Source organism: Beta vulgaris, chromosome 4 (assembly GCF_026745355.1).
Source record: "Beta vulgaris subsp. vulgaris cultivar EL10 chromosome 4, EL10.2, whole genome shotgun sequence".
Classification (NCBI taxonomy): Eukaryota; Viridiplantae; Streptophyta; class Magnoliopsida; order Caryophyllales; family Amaranthaceae; genus Beta; species Beta vulgaris.
In genome coordinates, this window is record NC_079205.1 from 50778978 (window position 1) to 50801455 (window position 22478).

The 22478-nt window shown below is 37.2% G+C and overlaps 1 protein-coding gene across 1 annotated transcript in view; it reads left to right on the forward strand.

The window, feature by feature from the left end:
- LOC125497024 (protein BONZAI 3-like) overlaps positions 1-22478 on the forward strand; it is an 82832-nt gene that overhangs the window by 43845 nt on the left and 16509 nt on the right. The window contains exons 10-14 of the mRNA XM_048643267.2: positions 19769-19877; positions 20041-20126; positions 21106-21267; positions 21481-21657; positions 21780-21902. Of these exons, the coding sequence (XP_048499224.1) occupies positions 19769-19877; positions 20041-20126; positions 21106-21267; positions 21481-21657; positions 21780-21902 (657 nt within the window). The remainder of the gene's footprint in view (positions 1-19768; positions 19878-20040; positions 20127-21105; positions 21268-21480; positions 21658-21779; positions 21903-22478) is intronic.

Sequence of the window (22478 nt, forward strand, 5' to 3'; positions counted from 1 at the left end):
GCCAAGACGTAGATTTGCAACCGGACAAAATTCGCAATCGTCAAAGACCAGTTATGACAGGCCAACCCCTGTCGCAAATTAGCATTCTCATGATTATCAAAGGAACTAATTTTAGTTATTATTTCATTAAAATTTAAAATTGTAACTCAATAGTAATAGCAAAGGAAATTCACATTTAGGGATGTGTTACAGTAGCAAAATTCACATCGACAATTGCTGAAAGAGATAAATGTATTGGAGCAACGTGCTCTATAGGAATGACAATGAATCTTGGATCCGAATCGAAATCCGGTCTAGATTGGATCAATTGTCATCCAAAGACTACTATCTATTAAAACATTTAAGTTTTAGGCTTTAAAGCCAAGAGAATATTTATAGTACACCTGGGTGTACCATGCTCATGGTACACCCAAGTCTATTTTCTCCAAATGAACAAAATGAGTGAATGAGTAAACATTTCTACACATTTAAGAAAATGAGCAAACACTTTTATTACAAAATGAGCAAAATGAGCAAATGAGTAAATGAGCAAAATGCTCATATGAGCAAATTTGGTGTCAAATAAGCACCTGAAATTTTAATTTATTACAAAAATACCCCTGGGTGTACCATGCTCATGGTACACCCGGGTGTACCATGAGTGAACTCTAAAGCCAAAGCCAAAGCCAAAGATATACATATACATAAAAAAGCAGTACTTCCTATGTCCAACGAACAATGAGATCAAATTACCATGATTATCAAAAATTTATTATTTTCATGGCTTCTCGTCATCCTCTTTACTGTTGTGCCACTTGTCAAGTCTAAACCAATAAATTAGGAAACCACCTTACATTTTGGGATCCATCAGTTGGTGCATTGATATAAGCATCTTCACACTCGATCTTACAAAAGAGCTCCTTCCGATCTCGAACAATGCCCTATGAAACCTATATCCTTCTAACCTATATCCTTCTAAAGTTGAACCATTTTGCCTTTTATGGTAGTTTGCATCCAAGCCCAGCTGCCATAGATCTGTAAAATAAACGAGTATGACTCATGTCAAAAGAGTAAGTTATAAACCCTCATAATTATAACCATTCTTTGCAACACTCTCTTTCTTAATTTACGGCCAATTGTATGTATCACAACACAGTAGCGTATTCAGGATTCCAACCTTATGGGTTCGAAGCTGGTAAAAAAAAATACATTCATTCAATTAAAGTTTAATACATTAATCCAAATATCAAACTACAATAGCTAAATAGAATGTTAATTCATTACATTACATCAATAAAAAAAATTACAAAAGTCCACAATCCATATTCATTCATTCCACATTTAAATCTAAAATTCATAAAGCAACAAATTCATTCTATAAGTAATTCAATATTGAGTAAGTGAGTCTAAGTAATACTAACAAGTAACAACTCCACATAACCACATTCCACAATTCCATATTCATTCATTCAAGTATTCAACAATCAACATTTAAATGATTAACAAAATTACATAACTACCATTAGTCAATTACATATTTTAATCATCTAATGTCTAAAAGACTAAAATCTGAAAAAGTAAAATTCATATTTAAAGTTGAAGAATTGGGCTTTACCTTTCATGGCTATGGGGGGAAAATGTTGGCTGTGTAAGGGTTCTGTTCAGTTGTTAAGGGAGAAATGAGAATGGAAGGCTTAAAATTTAGATAAAAGAAAAGATTTTTTTTTAAAAAAGAGAACGCAGAAATGGCTGGGTAAGGTTTCGAACCTCAGACCTGCGCGCACCTTTGTAAAGGTGCAAAACCACTCGGACACATGCTTCTTTCATGTTTACTCTTGCACGCATATAGTATATATCTAATATCAAAAATATTTTTAATTTAAAAAAAAAAACTGGGCAATTTTTTTCCAAAAATCACCGGGTTCACCTGAACACAGTGAACCCATAGTAAATCCGCCCCTGTCACAACACTGAAATAAAAATATCTCATCTTAGTAACTGAGATGTGATTATTTTTTTTTGCTAAGCAGAAAGATATATTGAACAGCCAAAACACCATTACATCCTAAGACAACTTCAGTCTAGAGGGGACAAACCAACTAGGTTGGACCCTACCCTAACCAGACTAAACAAAACAAAACAATCTAGCTACACACTTGTAGAACTCTTTGTCTCAGCCATTCTCTGTGGAAGGATACTATACACTCTATCAATTACCATTCTTTGGATTCTATTGACTATAGTATTTACAACTAACTCTACTATTCCAGTAAACCTCATTTTTGGCTCCCCAAATGTAGTACACCATGGATGCAAAAGTAGCAGCAATCACATGTTTTTGAAACTTGTTGCATCTGCATCTACCCAGCCATGTTATCAAATCCATGATTACATTCTTTCGAGTTGTAATGCCATCCAACATTTAATTCTTGCCAAGATATTTGAACTATAACAACATCTAAACATTAGATGCTCGTGGGTTTCCTCTCCAACACCACAAATAAGGCAGTTTGGGTTATCACTCACCCCAATTTTATGCAAGTGCTCTGTAGTCTGAAGTATGTTCTCAAAGTAAGCCACAATTATATAAATATATGTTTAGGGATAGATATCCTATTCCACACATACTTATCCCACTGCATTTTTTCATAATTTCCCACTCGTAAAGAATACACTTTGTTCACAGATCAACTCAGCTTCATTCATGACACACTTCAAATGATCTTTTACTTCACACACTTTCTTCCAATACCAACTACTCCCCACATGGGGTTGGTACTCCCACCAATTGCTTTCTCTAACATAGACTTCATTTATCCATTTAATCCACATGTTGTCTTTATTTGAAGAGACAGCCCATATGTATCTTCCCATAGCTGCAACATTTCACATATCAATCCTTTTGATGCCCAAGCCACCAGAAAAGTTGGGGATGCAGATATTTAACCAAGCCACATAACCTAGTTTACCATTATAATACTCCCCAGTCCACAGAAAAGCTTTGGAAATGCTCTCAACTTCTTTTAACACCCTCTTTGGGATGATGAAAACTTGAGACCAATACACATGGATGCTTAAGAGAACTGAGTTCACCAAGACCAACCTCCCCTAATAAGCTAGATGTCTGCTGCTCCAACATTTTACCCTAGTAGTCATTTTCTCAACTAGATTCAAACACTCATGCACAACAATTCTTTTATGGCTATCGGTTTCTTGTCAAAGAATTGAAAAGCCACCTTTAAGGATAGCATCACGTTGCTCCATTGATTTCATTCTTAAAATGAATACTCCTTTTCCTAAGGCAACAATTTTGTCTATCCCTAATTTCTGTCATATTATCCTGATGAAGCCCTCCATAACCAGAAACGGTGGATTCGCACCAATTACATAACAAACTATAAGATTCTCCCAATATTCAATTTCATCTTTAACATCATCAAAATCTATCTTAATTGTGATAGATTTTCCTTCCAATTCTACAGATTTTCCATTGTTATCTTCAATTACAGTACCAGTTTTAAACTCATTCTCCTTTGATTGAACTTTTTCAAATTCATTTAATAGATACGAGATTGAATATTATCGTGTTCAATCACCTCCATTCTGGCTTGATTCTTCTTCATGGTTGTTAAGCACTCCGATAATTGATGCTTCGTCTTACTCTGTTGTCGTTGCAATGTTATCAATGAACTTCCTGGTGAAAGTGGATTATCAAGATTGGGGGTTTCCACCATTAATGACGTAACTCCATATAACTCTACTACTGGTTTCTCTTTCCTACCTTCAGTAGATCCTGTAAGACCTTTCTTCTTATTCTGCTGTGAATGATGTTTTTTCGCTTTTGCTTTCGAGTTTCCTGTCATGGCGACAACGTTCTACGTTGAGAGAAAAATAAAGGCGGGAAAAAATTTCATTTTTTTCGAGAGAGGATTTAGTTGATTTCCTACTAACGATTCCTTTTGCTAAGCTTGTTGCTTCTCCATTCTACCACCTTTTCTACCTTTTTATCCCCACTATTCCATCTATGCCCTTTGTGGTTGTTGTAGTCTTTCCCTTTTCCCTTGTGATATCTCACACCCTTGGATGGGAATTCCACAATAAACCAGCAATTGGCTTTTATATGATCAACTTTTCCACACACTATTAGTTGGTCTCATTTCCCTTGCTAAACTTAATAAGAGATCACTTCTCTCCCTTCACAGAGGACCTTCCTATGGGATTCTTCCCATTGAGGCGACTACAAGCTCTTCCGCAATGCATAGCTTGGTCAGCATCTAAAGATTGCTTCTCTAGGTTTGTTACCCTTCATCCAAACCATTAAGAAATTGAAAAAGCTTTTGCTCCTCCTTCTGAATGTTCAGTGTTGGGATGAATTTATTGATCCAACCAAGGATACAATTATTACCTCTATTCTTTTAGTTATGCCATTTCTATCACATGTGTTTGCAATTAAGAAGATCCCACGTTAGTAGGTTATTCTTTACACAAGATGGTTAAAGTGAAGATGGGCATAGTCTTAAAAATCAAAATGGTAGAACTAAAAAAGAGAGGTAGTATAACATACACAGGGGCGGACTTACATGGGGTCCTGGTTGGCACGTGCCCCATCATTTTAAAAAAATTAGTTAAAAAAAAGTAAAAAAAAAAACAAAAAAGAAAAAAACCATCGCGCGTTAAATATACAGAATACAGATGCATGGAATGCGGACCAATACTAAAAGTCTGAAATTACTCGGATTCCCAAAATCCCAAAACCCAAATCCAATTTTCCAAAAAACATCAGTAAAAGTATTGTATCAACTAAACAATTTATAAATGAATTTTTGCTGCAAGTCCGCAACATTGAAAATAGAAAAAGAAAGGGAGAGTCAGAGACAGAGAGTTGTTGGCCCACTGATTGGAGTGATTCACAATTCCACAAGTTTTCGTTTATTTTTTTAAAGTATCAATTGACTTTGTCTTTGTTTCAATTCATTATTTGCTTTCTTGATCAAACTTCAATAAAAAAAAAATTCTTTATTTTCTTATCTTAATATTACTTTGTCCATATGATTTATAAAATATGAATCAATATTCGATGTTGTAAAACTAAATAATATTACAATCTATAGGAATTATAATTTAGAATCATCAATAAATACAGATTAACTATATTGATTTATTTTTATAATTTTGCTTTTATATTATTATCTTGTTGTTATTAAAAGTGGTTGATAAACTATAAAATGAATAAAGTTAAAAAATAAATTTCAGAATGAAAAGAAAAATCAAAGACATATTTTGGTGCCCCCATCATTATCAAAATCGTGGATCCGCCCCTGAACATACAGTCGGTTGAATATTGAGCTAGAATGGGCCTTAGTCTCAATAACACCACTTTAACCTCTCCCACAGATTACCACCAGATCTTGGTGGGGAGTTTACAGCATCTTAGCCTCATCCGTCTAGACATCAACTTTACGGTAAATAAGCTATCTTAGCTCATGCATTGCCCGACACCCGTCACGGGAGAGTTCTCAAGGGTATCCCATTTACCTCAAATGTACTGTGAACTATGGTCACAAGCAATATCTATTGGAACTTTCATTTTCTCCTTTGAACCTTCATGCCTTCTGCAACAACGCCTCGGCTGGTGTCCGGGATAATTTTGTTTCTACAGGAGCCTACATTGTCTGTTTGGGTCGTAAATTGCGATGCTCTATAGCTCACTCCTCCACCGAAGTTTAAGTATCATTACATGGCTCAAACCACGGCGAAACTTGCTTAGCTCATTAATGCTCGTCAAGACCTCAATTATTGGAAAATCTACTACTCATACTTTAGTAGAACTGTGATAATGTTGGTGCTACTCTAGCTAAGTGCCAACCCCGTGTTCCAATCTCTTATGCAACCTCTTAGAGTTGATTATCATTCCATTCTATAAAAAAATACAAGCTGGTATTCTTCGGGTTACACGCATTCCGAAATGATGATCTCACAGATGTCATATTGTCGTTACGAAGTTGCTGACACTATAGGATATTTTGGGGTAATTTATGTGGAAAGATTAACAATCTGAGAGATAAAATAAAATAGCTTACACCCTTAACATACTAATAACTTGACATTACAACTTAAAGACTCAAGTTATTTTTAACTCTTCTCACTCTTACGTACTACAAATGCTAGTACATACAACATTGATCACAACACTCAAATGTTGCTGGATACGAAAAACAATGCACACACATCTCCTTATTTATACTAGCAAAACTTACTATGCATATAGTAGTTTTCACACGTGTAATAAATGCTAGTCAACATTTTCATCTTCTAGCTCTTAGAATGGGGGTAGAGCTGGAATTTAGTGGGTCAGGAGCATCAGGAGAGGTAAGAGTAGCGGTTGGGCACGTGGGAAATTCTGAAGGAGTGTCTGGGCTCGAGGAAGCGGATGGGCCAGAATGTTGGGGAGGCCCAAGCGCGGGTGAATCAGGGACAGGTGAGGAGGCATTGGGAGACACGGGTGGGATGGGGGATGTGTTTGGGGCCAAAGGAAGAGGGGCTGGGTCATCATGTATGTGAGTAGAGGGGACGAGGGGCCCAAGTTCATCAGAGGGGTCAGTAGAAGAAAAAGGAAGGGAGGCATATGGAAAAGATTGCTCAAAAAATAGTACATCTCGTGAGACAAAAATAGTGCCACTCTCCAAATCATACAATTTTCATCCCTTTTTACCAGTATGATACCCAATAAAAATACATTTCCGACTTCTAGGGGCAAATTTATCACCTTTAGCTTTTTGGTTATGAGCAAAACAAAGACACCCAAAAACCCGTAATAAATCAAAATAAGGCACCTGACCAAAAATCATCTCATAGGGTGTTTTATTCCCCAAAACCCCAGCTGTAAGCACACACTCACCCCAAAAATGAACAGGTAAATGACCCTGAAACATCAAAGCTCGACTCACGTTCAAAATGTGTTGGTGTTTTCTCTCAACCCTCCCATTTTGTTGTGGGGTACCAATACATGAGGTTTGAAATAAGATGCCGCTATGTTGGAAAAAGGGAAGCATGCAGTTAAACTCGGTACCATTGTCACTTCACACAATTTTAACAGTTGTGTCAAATTGACGATCCACCATAGCAAAGAAAGATGTAAAATATTGGTAAACCTCAGTTTTATTTTTCAATAAATAAACCCAAACAACACGTGAATAATCATCAACAAGAGTCAAAGAATAGACAACCCCACAAGAGGAAGGAACACTATAGGGTCCCCCACAAATCACAATGTACTAGCTCAAACAAACGACTAGCTTTATGTTCACTAGTAGGAAAACTATCACGAGTTTGTTTTGCCATAGGACAAACATCACAAACATTATTCAACTTTTTCTTATCAGAACTAGACTTAATTGCAGGCAACAGCTTCACAACTCGTTCTGAAGGGTGACCTAACCTTTGATGCCACAGATCAAAAAGGCTCAAACTAGGCACACCAACAGCTTGCACAACAGCCACCGTGCAAAATGAGCAGCTTATGAGAGTCTAGAGAGAGAGAGAGTGCCGCTTCTCTCTAGGAAACTTTTCATCAATCTTTCTTATTTTGGACCTCAGTGAAAGTTGGAGCAATGGCAAAAGGTTCTAAAAAAGGAAATGGTGGAAAGAAGAAGAATCAAAGTTCGAGAAATCAGAAGGAAAAGAAGAAACCACAGAGTGGAGATGCTAGGAAAATGAAGAATGTGAATGAAATCAATGATGTTGCGGCTCTCAGCTGGACATCGGAGGAGGAAAACGACAATGAGTCTCATGCCTCGGTGGATTTGGCGGCGTCAAATATGGATAGAGCGAATTTTGAAGCAGCTAGAGAACATGTAGCAAGCTGGGTAGCATCGGTACGTACTCCATTACATCAATCTATTCCTCAACTGGTAAACCCATCACCGCATCCAATGCAACAGTTACAGAGTAATCCAGGTAATACGAACTGGAGAACCTCTTTGTTTGAGAGTATTCAGGAGGAAGGGATTGATTTAAGTAATGCTGGTAATGTGAATAATGATGTTGAACAGAATATGAGGGCAGAGGATGTAAACAGATTTGCTCCTATTGCTGATACTCATAATGTTACTCAAAATGTTATCAAAATCACAAATGATGATGTGAAATTAGAGATTGATTTCTGGAATAGTGTTGTTGTATGTTATGTGTTGGGAATTAAACCTCCTCACAGGATCATTAATGGATTCATTCGTCGTGTATGGGGTAAGTCTGGAGTGGAGAGGGTTGTCATGAAGTTGAATGGAGTATTCATAGTCCGATTTAGAACTGTAGAGGGGAAGCAGAAGGCTATGGATGCTGGGCCAATACTATATGACAAAAAACCTGTCATTATTAAGAACTGGACACCGGAATTGGATTTGTCCAAGGATGTGGTTCATGTGGTACCTACCTGGGTACAACTTCCGGGATTGAACTTGAAGTATTGGGGCCCTAGAGCACTGAACAAGATAGTTGGAGCGATAGGGAAACCAATTAGAACTGATAGAGCAACAACACAGAAAGATTCAATTGAATTCGCGAGAGTTCTTGTTGAGGTAAGGATTGATCAGGACTTCCCCAGTGAACTAAGGTTTGAAAATGAGAATGGAGTGGAGATTATTCAAGGAGTGAAATATGAGTGTAAACCAATTTTCTGTAAAGATTGTGGAGGTATAGGGCATACAATGGAGGAATGTAGGGTAAAGAAACAAGATATCCAGAGGAGAGTGAGTAGGCCAAAGTAGGTCTGGGTGAGAAAAGCAGGAGGATTAGTTGCTGGAACTAATCAACAGCCAACTAATTCTGCAGCAAAACAGACTGAAGGCAATGAAAAGGGACAAGCTAATGTACAAGGACAACAACAACCATTCAGAGTGATATGGAGCAGTTACAGCCTGTGTGCAGGTTAATAACAATGAAGAGGGAGGTTGCAATGTAGGAGCTAAATGCCGGGAGGTGAGTTGTAATGAGGCAGGAGGGGTGGATGAGGTAGTCATGCTTCCTCATGGCTAGTATTGGATTCTCGAATATCCGAGGCCTGAACAGTCCTAATAAGCACTCTGATGTGAAATGGTTTTTAAATCATTACTCAATAGGTCTGTTTGGGTTGTTGGAAACAAGGGTGAAGGCTGTAAATTTTGATAAAGTCTTCCCTAAAATATGTAAAGAGTGGAGTATAGTCACTAATTACAGCTACCATCCAGGTGGCAGAATATGGCTAGCTTGGATTCCAAGTTTGTTTGTGGTAGATATAAGAAGTCAAGGGGATCAGTTTGTGCATTGTGAAGTGCTGCATAGAGCATCAGAGAGATTTTTTTTGGTTGACTATTGTTTATGGGTTAAATGATAGAGTTGAAAGAAAAAGGTTATGGAGCAAATTATGCCAGATAGGAAGTAATATGCAGGGAGCCTGGATTGTGATGGGAGATTATAACAATGTGTTGAATTTGGAGGATAGAATTGGTTCTGCAGTAACTCTAGATGAAGTAGGAGAATTTAGACAGTGTGTTAGGGATTGTAGGATAATGGAGTTTCAGATGTCTGGCCCTTTTTTTACTTGGTCTAATAAGCAGGAAGGTGATCATAGAGTGTTATGAAAGATTGACAGAGTGTTTGTCAATGATGTATGGATGGACACTTTTATTAATTGTTGTGCTGAATTCCTGCCTGAGGGGATTTCTGACCACTGCCCTTGTGTGATTAAATTGGTGAAACCTGTGGTGACAAAACCTAAGTCCTTTAGGTTCTACAATATGTGGATGGAAGCTCCAGAGTTTATGACTAAGGTGAAAGAAGTATGGAGGAGTAATGTGGTTGGTGTAGCAATGTTTCAGTTGTGGCTAAGCTAAAACAACTGAAGCATGTGCTTAAAACACTGAACAAGACCAAATTCTCAGACATTGAGAATGAAACTGCTGCAGCCTTAGTGAAACTTATGGAGGTTCAACAAAGAATTCAACAAGATCCTAGAAACGACAGTGAGTTACACAAAGAAGAGGAAGAAAATAGAAAGAAGTATGAATTCATATATGGATTTGACTGAGCGGAAGATGAGGAGGACCCCGTAGCACGTTCACCATGACATAACCAGTCAAAGTAATTCGGTTTAAAACCCTTACTATACAAATGTACTTTGACCGTGTCCACATCCAAGTAACGCAAGTTATTACACCTCATGCATGGACATTTTATCTTGTCACCGTCATTTAAATGAGGATGTTGTAAACAAAACTCAATGAACTTATCAACTCCTTTCACAAACTCAGTTCTAAGGGCACGCCCATCAAGTCTGTTATACATCCAGCTACGTTCCTTCCTTTTCATAATTTAAAACTCTACCTATAACTCGAAAATATCAATTCACTATATTCACTACTTGTTAATAGGAGTACGTAAGATATGTAGTAGACAAATATTAGACAATTTATGAATAATCAAGAATTACTAACAAATCCAAAAGATATACAACACTACATAATAAATACATTCACAAATATATAGTGAACATATACGAAATATACACTAAGTCTAGTATACTAAACAATCAACTCAATTCGATACAACTAAATATACGTGTAATAAATTAATCACTCAATTTATCAAAAACATGTAACATTAATAACATCACTTCACGAATTATCATGAATAAATTAAACAAGTTGATGAACAACACCAATACTAAACATGTTCTTTTATCAACAAAACTTAACATATTCAATTATCAACAACAACACTTAACATATCTAATTATCAACAACAACAACACTTAACATGTTCAATTATCAACAAGAAATTCACTAAACAACAACAACAATACAATTAAAAACAACAACATATTCACTAAACAACAACAACAATACAATTAAAAACAACAACAAGAAATTCACTAAACAACAACAACAATACAATTAAAAACAACAACAAGAAATTCACTAAACAACAACAACAATACAATTAAAAACAACAACAACAAATTTAATAAACAACAACAACAATACAATTAAAAACAACAACAACAAATTTAATAAACAACAACAACAATACAATTAAAAACAACAACAAATTTAATAAACAACAACAACAATACAATTAAAAACAACAATCATCACACACAACAACAACAACTATCAACAATAACTATGAACAACAACTATACATCAAAAATACCAAAACCCTAATTAACAAAAAGAAATTCAAGCAAAAAATCAACAAAATTAAAGTATAAATATATACCTTAAACAATTGTAGAAGGGAGAGAAGAGGAGGCGGCGGCGGCTGGGCGGCTCGGTGGCGGTGGCGGCTGGGCGGCTCGGCGGCGGCTGGGCGGCTAGGCGGCTAGGCGGCGAATCAAAACTAGAAGAGAGAGAAGCAGCGGCGAGTGTCCGGCAACAACCGAGTGTCCGGTGAAACGCCACGCGAGTGTCCGGCGAGAAGCAGCGGCGAGTGTCCGGCGACACGCGTTAGAGATTCGCCGGCTAAAATGAGAGGGTGAGGTTAGGTTTTTCGTAGATTGGGAAAGTTGTGGTCGAAAAATTCTGGGGAGGGGTCGAAGTGTTTTTGGTATATCCGTGTAAAAAGCGTCCGCCTAGGGACTTTAGCGTCCGCTTGACGGACGCTATTTTGCGTCTGCTGACATGCCGGACGTTATTCGCCAAAGGCGGACGCTATTTTCCGTCCGATTCTGAAACGGACGCATCTCGACTCTATTTACCGTCTGATTGAGATGCGGACGCTATTTTCGCGGATACCGTCTGTTTTTTTAGCTAATGTCAGACGCTAAAGACGCGGATTCTCGTTGTGAACAGTGAGTTACAAAAAGAAGAGGAGGAAAATAGAAAGAAGTATGAATTCTTAAATAAGGCTAAATTAAGTTTTTTGCAGCAAAAGGTGAAGAGTGAATGGCTTAAGGGAGGTGATGACAACACAACTTATTTTCATGCTTGTTTGAGGAAGCAAAGGCTGCAAAACCATATTAGCAGAATTCAAGATAGTCAAGGTGTGTGGCAGGAAACTCCTGAGAAGATAGAGGAGGCTTTTGTTGGATACTACAAGGTTTTGTTAGGCACTGAAGAAGGGAGGAAAAAAGGAGTGAGTAGAACAATTGTTAATGAAGGGCCCTTGCTCACTCATGAACAGAAGATCAGTTTGTGCATGCCTTTCTCAGGAGAGGATGTGAAGAGAGCTTTGTTTGATATTGAGGATAACAAAGCAGCTGGCCCTGATGGATTCTCAAGTGGATTTTTTAAGAAGACATGGGAGATTACTGGTCCAGACATCATTAAGGCAGTATTGGACTTCTTTTCCACAGGAAAACTCCTTAAACAGGTGAATGCTACAAATTTATGCCTTATCCCTAAGTGTGAACAAGCTGATGATGTCACTAAGTATAGACCAATTGCTTGCTGCAATGTGCTCTATAAAATTATTTCTAAAATGCTGTGTCATAGATTGAAATTAGTCCTCCCACAGATCATTAATCCTGTGCAAAGTGCTTTTGTGGAGAGTCAAGTTATAATGCATAACATATTCCTATGTCAAGACTTGATGAAACAGTATAAGAGGAAGAATGGTCCAGCAAGATGTACCATTAAGGTTGATCTTAGGAAATCATATGACTCACTGAATTGGGATTTCATTAAAGATCTGTTGGTGGCTTTGAAGTTCCTAGAACAATTTGTTCATTGGGTGATGGTGTGCATTACAACTCCCTACTTTTCATTGAGTTTCAATGGGGTAATGTGTGGTTTTTTTAAAGGAAAGAAGGGTTTACGTCAAGGAGATCCAATATCCCTATTACTATTTGTAATAGCAATGGAATACTTGTCTAGATAACTGAAAAGGATGAGTAGGAAGGATGGTTTTGACTATCATAATAGATGTGGCCCTCTTCAACTTACTCACTTAGTTTTTGCTGACGATTTGATGATGTTCTGTAAAGACCAAGTCAGCTCTGTAATGTTATTGTTTAGGGCTATGAAAGCCTTTCAAGATGCTTCTGGCTTGACTGCAAGTAAAGAAAAAACTGCAGTGTATTTTGGAAATGTGACTGATGAGGTGCAGGAAAGAATTGTTCAAGTAACTGGATTTCAGAAGGGCTCCTTCCCTTTTAGATATCTAGGAATTCCCATTACTTCTAAAAGAATCACAAAGGCTGATTGTGATCCGCTGACAGATAGAATGCTGAAAAGAATTTTGTGCTGGAGCTCGAGAAACTTATCCTATGCTGCAAGGGTTGTCTTAGTGAATTCTGTACTTCTGAGTTTACACATATATTGGGCTCAAATCTTCTTGATCCCAAAAGGTGTTATGATGAGAATAACACAGATATGCAGAGCATTCTTGTGGGAGGGGAAGGTAATACTTCATAGAACTCCTCCTGTAGCTTGGGTAGATCTATGTAAATCCAAGAAAAGTGGAGGTTTGGGTATAAGAGATTGCATACAGTGAAACTTAGTAGCCATGGGGAAATATGTGTGGCAAGTTTCTCAAAAGGAAGATCTCTTGTGGATAAAATGGATTCACAGTGTGTACATTAAGCAAGAAGATTGGTGGGGGTATTCTGCTCCTGCAATAGCTAGCTGGGGGTGGAAAGTTATCTGTAAGGCAAAGGAGAAGTTTAAGCTAGCTTATAACAACAACAAGTGGCTGGATGGATCTGGAGAGTATACCATCAAAGATGGTTTACAAGTGGTTAATGGGTGATATACCTAGAGTAAGATGGCACTATTGGGTCTGGAACTCATACAACATTCCCAAACATTCATTTATAGGGTGGCTTGCTGCCCTAGGTAAACTGAAGACTAAAGATAAATTATTTCAAGCTGGGGTGTGCAGTGATCAGGACTGTTTACTGTGTATTCATGGTCAGGACTCCTGCTCTCATCTCTTTTTTTACTGTCAGTACAGTAATAAAGTCTGCACTCAAGTCTTGGATTGGTTTGGGTTGGCTTCTCATCAGCAGGAGAACTTGTATGTGAGTTGGAAAAAGTGGGGAAGGAAATATAATAGCACAGTTAAGAAGAAGTTTTGTTATGCTACTTTAGCTACAACTGTGTATTATATATGGTATGCTAGAAATACTGCGCATTGGAAGCAGATGGTTATTCATCCTGATCAGATTGTTAGAATTGTGAAGAAGGAAGTTTCCAGCAGAGTTGCTATACTGCAAAAGGATAATTGGAAGAATGCAGATAAGGAATGGGTTGCTGCTAGGAGGATCTTAGTGTAATGCAGATGTAATGTAGCTTCATGGGCTGGTTTTGTAATTTTTGCTGTTTCTGTGCTGTGTTGTGCTGATGATGTTTTGATTGTAGTTTGGTGATGCTATAATGCTTTTTTGGTAATAAAATCTCTTACCTTTTACCAAAAAAAAAAAAAAAAAACAGCCACTGTGTGAAAATAGTAGAGGCCCCCTCGCCGTTCACCTGCTCCAATCAGAGTCCCTGAAGGTAGGTCCTGTATAGCACACAAAGAAGGAGTGAATTAAACAGTACAGTGATTATCAGACACCATATGTGACACAGAGATCAAGTTACAATGAAAAGCAAGAAGAAACAACACATCACGTAATACAATGTGTGAAGTAAGATACACATCGCCCTTGTAACGCCCCAACCTCAATCACAATTAATACAACCCTTAATAAAATAGTCTCCTAATTTGACTTGAACTTTCGACAGCATTTCCTCTGAAAATTGGACAGCTTAAAGTGGGAAATAATTTAAACCTATTTACAAACTCAATAAAATATAATATTCTTCATCTCAAAACCTAAAACCGACAACGCTTTTGCGAAAACAACCTCAAGAGAGAATCAAACCCAATGACACTAATCAGTATTACAAACTAATTAAAGAAATCTTCAATCAAAACCTCAACAAGACTAATATAACTAATACATATTTAAACCCAAGTACAATTTACATTTGGAAGTCTTCGAATATAAAGTTCCTCTATGAATTTCTGTCCTCACCTTAAACTTCGCGAATCCAACAAGAATCCTGCTCTAATATCAACTGCTCACCATTATACAAAGTATATGAATCATTACAGGTTCAACCCCACACGGGAAAGAACAACACAAACAAAACACATACATAACACACGTCAGCAAAAGCTGAGTACCAACACTCCACCTTAAGCAAAACCAGAAAACATCAAGATATATACTTCAAAAGATAAAAGTACTACTCGAATTCTCATTATATTCTTATATAAAGTTTCCCTTTTATAAACTTTCTATGTCAATCTATATCCATTCAAAGGCAAAGGATTTCGTATTTCGAAGCTACATTAATTATTCAATGCTCGTAATCATCAAGTTCCAAAACAAATTACATAGTCATGATAAGTAAAATAACCATATAAATCATGTAGACAAAAATATAGTCAAATAGAGTTACCAATAAGTTTCATCACCGAAATTACAATGTAATCGAGTAGCATGTTCACGACGTTTGAGTATCCTAATATATTAATAATGGATTCATCGAGTCCATAATCACGAGTAATTCATCTTTGATAATCAAATACGAGACGTGGAATAAATATCAATTATTATCAAGTTCAAAGATCATTTCATCAAACAAGAGTTATCAAATAATCCAAAGACAAAGTCAGAGTGGATCGGGAGCCCCGACCGACGCACTAAATAGCAAATGATAGACCCGGGAGTCCCGGCCGGTCTATAATAATGTAAACCCGGGAGCCCCGACCGGTTTACCAATAGTATAAATGGCCAATAACCTATAGTGTGCACACCCCTCAACTCAAGCTTTTATGTAACCCGGGAGGCCCGGCCGGCCACGCTAGAGAAGAGGACGGTTTAGTATCTTACCACATGCGGCGAATATCAATCAATCCACTATCTTCCCAATTCGGGCGAAGATAATATAACAAAACATCTATATTTCCAATAGTTAGTCCATGTAATCTTTCATTTTCCACGATTGATATCTTTTAAGAAATCAAGAGCAACAAGGGTACAATCTTTTTTTCACAATGATCCAAAATCAATAATCTCTCTAAGAATCAATTTCTAAAATCAATCAATCAAAATAATGTTTCTCAAGGTTCCAAAATCACATGAGCGAATCCATATATTTAACAACATTATAGTTCATAATATATATTTCAATTCAAATCAAATCTACACAAATCCATATATGTTCCAAGTAAATGAGAACTAGCCACAATTCATAACATACCCACTCTTGTGAGTCTATTAACCAATAAAAATTAATATGTTCAACCAATTACTAAAGATAATACAACTCGAAACTAATTCTCATATTAGTCGATAATGTACCTTCTATAAGTTCTTAACTCGTTAATGCATTTACGGTATGTCTAGTCAAAGACCGAATAATGGATATCAAATACTACATAAAGTATCTCTGAGTCAACATATCATCTCAACTCGAATAGGTGAATATTCTAAAGTCAATTACTCTAATTCAAGGATACATGTATATAAATTCTATGACTTTTCATGTTTATTTTAAGTAAGTCAAGGTATCCAACAATAACATGTTCTACAGTACTAAACATAATGAACTTATAACTTATGAGTTATGAAAATATTCTTTTTAAGACAATCAACAACAAAGTTACAATTCAAATTATCATAATAATACAAACTTTAATTTAGCCCATGATTTATTAACCAACTGATTTGTTCAACACCACCAATAGCTAAATCAATCTTCTCCAAGAATTAGAAAGTAGAAACTTAGTACAATAAGACTCGATCAAGACTTCTGTAAATTTAAATAGCCATTTCTATCTTAAATTTTAAAAATGTAACTTAATAAAGCACAATACTACAAGCATATATTAGTTCCAATAATTAAGCCAACAACTCAATAAAACTAACCATAATCCATGTCCAAATTCTATCTCCTTACAAAATGACATTAAACCCTTAGAACACACAATAGTGAATCAACACCTTGAAATTGATTCTACATAATATCTGAAATTTAACTTGATTGCATACTTCCTATAATTTAGATTATCAACCATCCCTTATCACTACATAGCACACAAAATCCAGAGTTTCACCAAGAAAACATAACACAGGAGAAGAACTAAGACTATAATCAACACTTACTCATCAATTTACTTAACAAATAACAACTTATAATTCAAAACTCATATATTAACATTAAACATCTCAACCAAACCAAAGTTCAAGAATGAAAACAAAGAGAAAAGAAGGGTGAGCGTGGCACCTCACTGGTGGCTAGAATTGAGCTGCAAAAACCACGACAGTGGCGGCAGCAGAAATACGGGACAATAACAGCATCCCTAGAGGCGTCAGCGGCAGCGACACCGACACAACAGCAGCAACACGCAACAGCAACAAATCGAGCAGAGAAGAGAGAAAAAAATAGGGCAACAACGCCGCTAGCTTGCGGTGGCAGACAACGAAGCTCCGACGAGCCTAGGGAAACCGACGAGTTCCAACAGCAAACCAGGGAAGAGAATTAGAGATGGTGCTCAAGGTGGAAGAGAATGAATGAGGGTTTGGTCTTCCATGGGAGAGAGAAACGGTAGGGGGGTTTTGGTTTTTTTCTTTTGTTTCTTGACCGACTAAAATAATAAGGGGGGTGGTGTTTATAATTTTCGGGTTTTCTTTTCTGTTCACATCTAAAATACAACACGACTTACTAACTTAATACTGTAAAATGTTGCTAACTACGATAAACTAACATATAACAATATTTTCCTTTTGAACTCCAAGTTATTCAAAATCTTTTTCCGAAATATATTTGTAGATTAAACACTTCTAAAGTATTGTTGAATTAACATATAATATCAACAATAATAAACTACTAAAATATCGCTAATTAAAATATAAACTTCATATTCCAACTTAAATATAATAAAAAGATGTAACATATATAATTTTGCATAATAATGATGATTAAAACACCCTTAAAAATATGGGTTGTTACAGCCCTGCTTTGTTGCCAGAGCCGTATGCCCATTCGGCAGGCCTACGGGGCACCCTTCCACATCACGAACGTTACGCAAAGATGCGAAAGTGCCTGTAATATGATGTGACGCTCCAGTATCAATAATCCAAGCTATGTCACAAGTCTCACCTGTCATACGCTCATCAGTGCTTTGTTCATTGTTATTCATCAAGGTCATAAGGGCTTGAATCTGCTCAGGAGTGAGATTGGCAAGAGGAACGCCTCCCTCACCCGAAGTGGGAGAGTGGCCATCACTGACCACATGAGCCCGAGCACCCCGGTATTAGACGAAGCGCTGACACCACTGGCAGCACCACGCGAAGCCACAACAGTAGAGGACTGCCCCCAGCACCAACATTATGTCCTCCAGCACCACTTGACGTGACGGCCCCAACACCACGTCCAGCACTCCGTGCGTGAATACGTTCTTCATACCACGCGGGGTTCCCGTGGATTTTAAAACATGTACTCATCTCATGTCCCTTCTTCTTACAATGAGAACAAAGTAACTTACTTTTATCAACACGATCAAAACGTTCCTTCACACATTCTGAATTGACATGGAACGCCTACACACTCTCGTGTGGGTCACGGCCACGTGGTATCGCCCGTGACTGCTCCTCTGGAACCAGTGCTTGATACGCACGGTTCAAGTCCCCTAGTGGCTGCTGCGAGAGCAGATTAGTGCGCACAGTCGCATATTTGGGATCCAACCCAATCAAAAACTGGTGAAAAATTTCTTCCTCTCGGTCCTTGGACAGCTTCAAACTTAGTCCACAGTGACATTGCTTGCACTCACAGGAAGTTAGAGGTTTAACTCGGACCAACTCATCGTACAAGCCCATAAGCTTGGCATAATACTCGTCGATTTTCATCCCCTCTGTATGTTTACAGTCGCTTATGGCTGCCTTGATTTGTTGTACGCGTGGCCCATGTGCCACGCAAAACCTTCTCTCGAGATAAATCCACAAATCTCGAGCGTTCTCATGTAAAGGGACAATCGCGGCAATCTTCGGTTCCATACTCCGCAACATCCAAGAAACAATCATGGAATGCACCGTTTTCCAATCAAGAAGTGCATTCAGATCATCAGGTTTGGTAATAGTTCCGTCCATGAATCCATATTTGCATCGCGCACGAAGCGAGAGCGTCATCGCCCTGGCCCAGGCAACGTAATTTGCACCGGTGAAAATTACGTGGGTGATAACATTGCCCAGCTGATCGCCGGACCCCAAATAATATGGTGAGGTAGCAGTCACACTCCATTCACCTGTTACTTTCGAAAGCTTCTTCTCGTCGCCCATCGCTGCGGTTTGTTTGGTTATATATATTTTTTTTCGGTTCTTGCTGGTCACGCGGGTGAGGCAAGTACTCCGGCGAATCTCAGGTCAACACGCCGTTCAATTCGCCGGCTCTGATACCATGACAAGGAGGCTGCTGTAAGTTTTGTATTATATTCGCATCAAGCCTGTGTTCTATTTCCTTGCCCTTCAACTAATATACAGCCCTAGTTTATACATTTCGACAATTGGGCCTAAGCTAGATAACTAAATATACAAGCTAATATATAAACAGGCCCAAAGGCTAAATACATGATCCAACACTTGCACATATACTTCGTTTATTATCCACAATCTTTGAATTGACTGTGTATGGTATCTTTTGATGTTACTTCATATAATCTTCTGTTAATGAGTTGAATCTTTCATTTCTTGGTATATAATGTAGCCTTGCTAACTCTGTTACTAATAATACAGGACTCCTAAAATATTTCTCTTTCTATTTTATAGGAAGGAAAGGGCCAGTTAATTGTGAAGGAGTTCAAAGAAAAAGAGGGCATTTTCGATTATGTATCTCAGGGCTTTGTGTTCCGTCTTATGTTTGCTATTGACTTTACTGGTATATTTTTATTGTCATTTTCTTTGTTCACTTTGAGCTGGTTTCTCTGGTTCTGTTCACGTTCATACTTCAATCATTATACGTGTCGTTTAAACTCTACATGGTAGAGTTATTTACTAACTCTACTGGATCTAAACTCGTGTTTGTCATTTGTTTGATCTAGATTCAAATCGACTCACAGATTCGTCAAATTTGCACTATATTACTAAGAGCGAATCAGAAGCTAATGCGACTAATAAATATATACAAGTAAGTCGCTGTCAATTGTCATGATAAGTACTTTCTTAGTTTTGAATTTTTTTGTTAGAAAATACCTAATAAAACACAAATTTTGGAGGAAGGACCTAATTAAAAATCTTTTGTCTAAAAAAAATCTAGTAAGCCAAAACACCAAATTTCGACTTTGATTTTTTTTTAACTCCAATTGGCATAACCGTCTTCTTCTTCATCTTCACCTTCTCAAATTATGCTTCAACTTTCAATTTGTGAGCCTTCATCAAACCCATTTCTTGCTTTACCAACTTCAACTCATTCAACAAAAACTTATTCTCATCAACAAGCTCATTGATCACAATTCGTTGTCATTATGTCATTTCATCATCCACCCATCTAAAGAATTTTGCATCCCAATGCTGCCTCAGTATAGTAGAATTTACAAGCCAAAAACCACCTCCCAGGATTATCCTTTTTCCAAGATCTAACCTTTGCAATTGGGACACCACAATCACTGACAGGAATTTTATTGCTTGAGGATGGTTTCCCAGACATTCCTTCAATTTCTGAAAAGAATTAAGAGGAGAAGAGAAACTAAAACCCTAGTTCTCGATTTGGGGAAAATCGTAAAATAGGAACCCTAAAATCGTAAAATATGTTTGATGAAGTTATATTTGTGCTATTTATTTACGGTTGCTATATCAATATGTTTTTGAGATGAGTTTAGTTGAAGGCTTAATAATCTGGAAAATTATGGGCTTATCTCTTTATATACCTTTGTTTTTGTAAATTATCGAATGGCATATCGCCATTTTTTTTTATGATCCAATAAATGAGATCTTATTTGTTGGCTAAATCAAGGACATGAACCTGATAGCCCTCCAAAAATATCTGGTTTAGTACTTTTTTTTAGTAGGACAATTTACTTTTGAAGCTCTCAAAGTTCAGACAATAGCTTTTCCTCTATCTAGGAGCTTCTTCACAATGTTTGAAGTTATTTATTTTCTATTTTCAGGTTTTTAAGGGCTTTTACGATGTCATAATAGGATGTGAGAGCTCTCTCAAGCCTTTCTATGCTTGGGGCTTTGGCGGAGAAAGAACTACACAAGAGGGAAGCTCATTATTGCTCCCGAAGGTAAAATCAGATGATGATAAATCTAAGGGAAAACAATTCCAAGTAAGTTTTTTTTTTCTTTCTATTTTCACTTATTTCTTCCGAGTCTGAAATGTTGTAAAAAAAATTACCACAACTGTTTCTTTTGGTTGATTGAAACTCAAATCCACAATGACCAAAAAGATGGTTAAGCAATAAGCAGTGTCCAAGTACATATAATGAGTGGTTAACCACTTAACCTTGTTAATAGCCTTATGTCATTTCTCTTGTTTACAGTTTAAGGGATTGGAAGACTTAATAACTAGTTACACTACTGCTGGCGGGGATGTGACATTACGTGATTCCACTGATCCCGAAATTCTAGATGAAGTAATAAATAAAGCCATAGATGTGATAAAGATGGGCACAAACGATGTCAAAGATCGGAATTACTATCTGCTTCTTATTGTGATAGTAAGCACACATATCACTTGGTCTTTACATTTTTATGCCTACTCATAATCTAGCTTACTCTGTCAAAAACAATAATCTAGCTCACTTACAAAATATGTTATACTGTCCTTTTAAATATGTAGGCTGGAGATCTGAAATTCATTGAAAAACTGCTCAAAAAGAAAGCTGAATACAGCTTATTACCGTTATCAATCCTTTTTGTTGGTGCAAACTGTGAAGGAGACACAGAGTACAAAAAGTTGGAGGTAAAACTTGTCTTTTTATTCGTTGCAACCCCCATAAAAGAAAAAATGTTCACCCTTTTTTGGTACTTGAGTAAGCTGGAATTTTCTAGACCTAATTGTTAGAATTTTACTGAGAAAGTAAGCATGAGGAGAAATGGAGAATGAAGCAGTAAGGGTTATTCATAGTAGAGGAGATCTACTCAAACGGAAAATAGTAAGATCTTGGAACGAAAGGAGGACTTAAAACTTATAATAGAGAACTATATTAGTATTGTCCTTTATTTATTTATTTTTTTGTAAGAAAAATAATATCTCGACAGCCCTCCTACGGGCCCGACCCAGAGCCCAAGCAGTTGGAAGGAGGATGTATAAATGGTAAGGGTAATTACATTTTCCATAATTAGGGCGTATTGATTGGAGTACGAAAGACCCTTCCTAAAACAAAAGGCAAATCAAATTAAGGAGTTTAAGAGAATCACCACGCTGTGTGGCCACTTCCTCCAAAATAGAAGGAAATAACAGAAAGCCTCCAAGTTCCCCTCACTTGATGGAATTTGAACTTCTCACCTTGAGGTCATGAGGTGCAATCTCCACTAA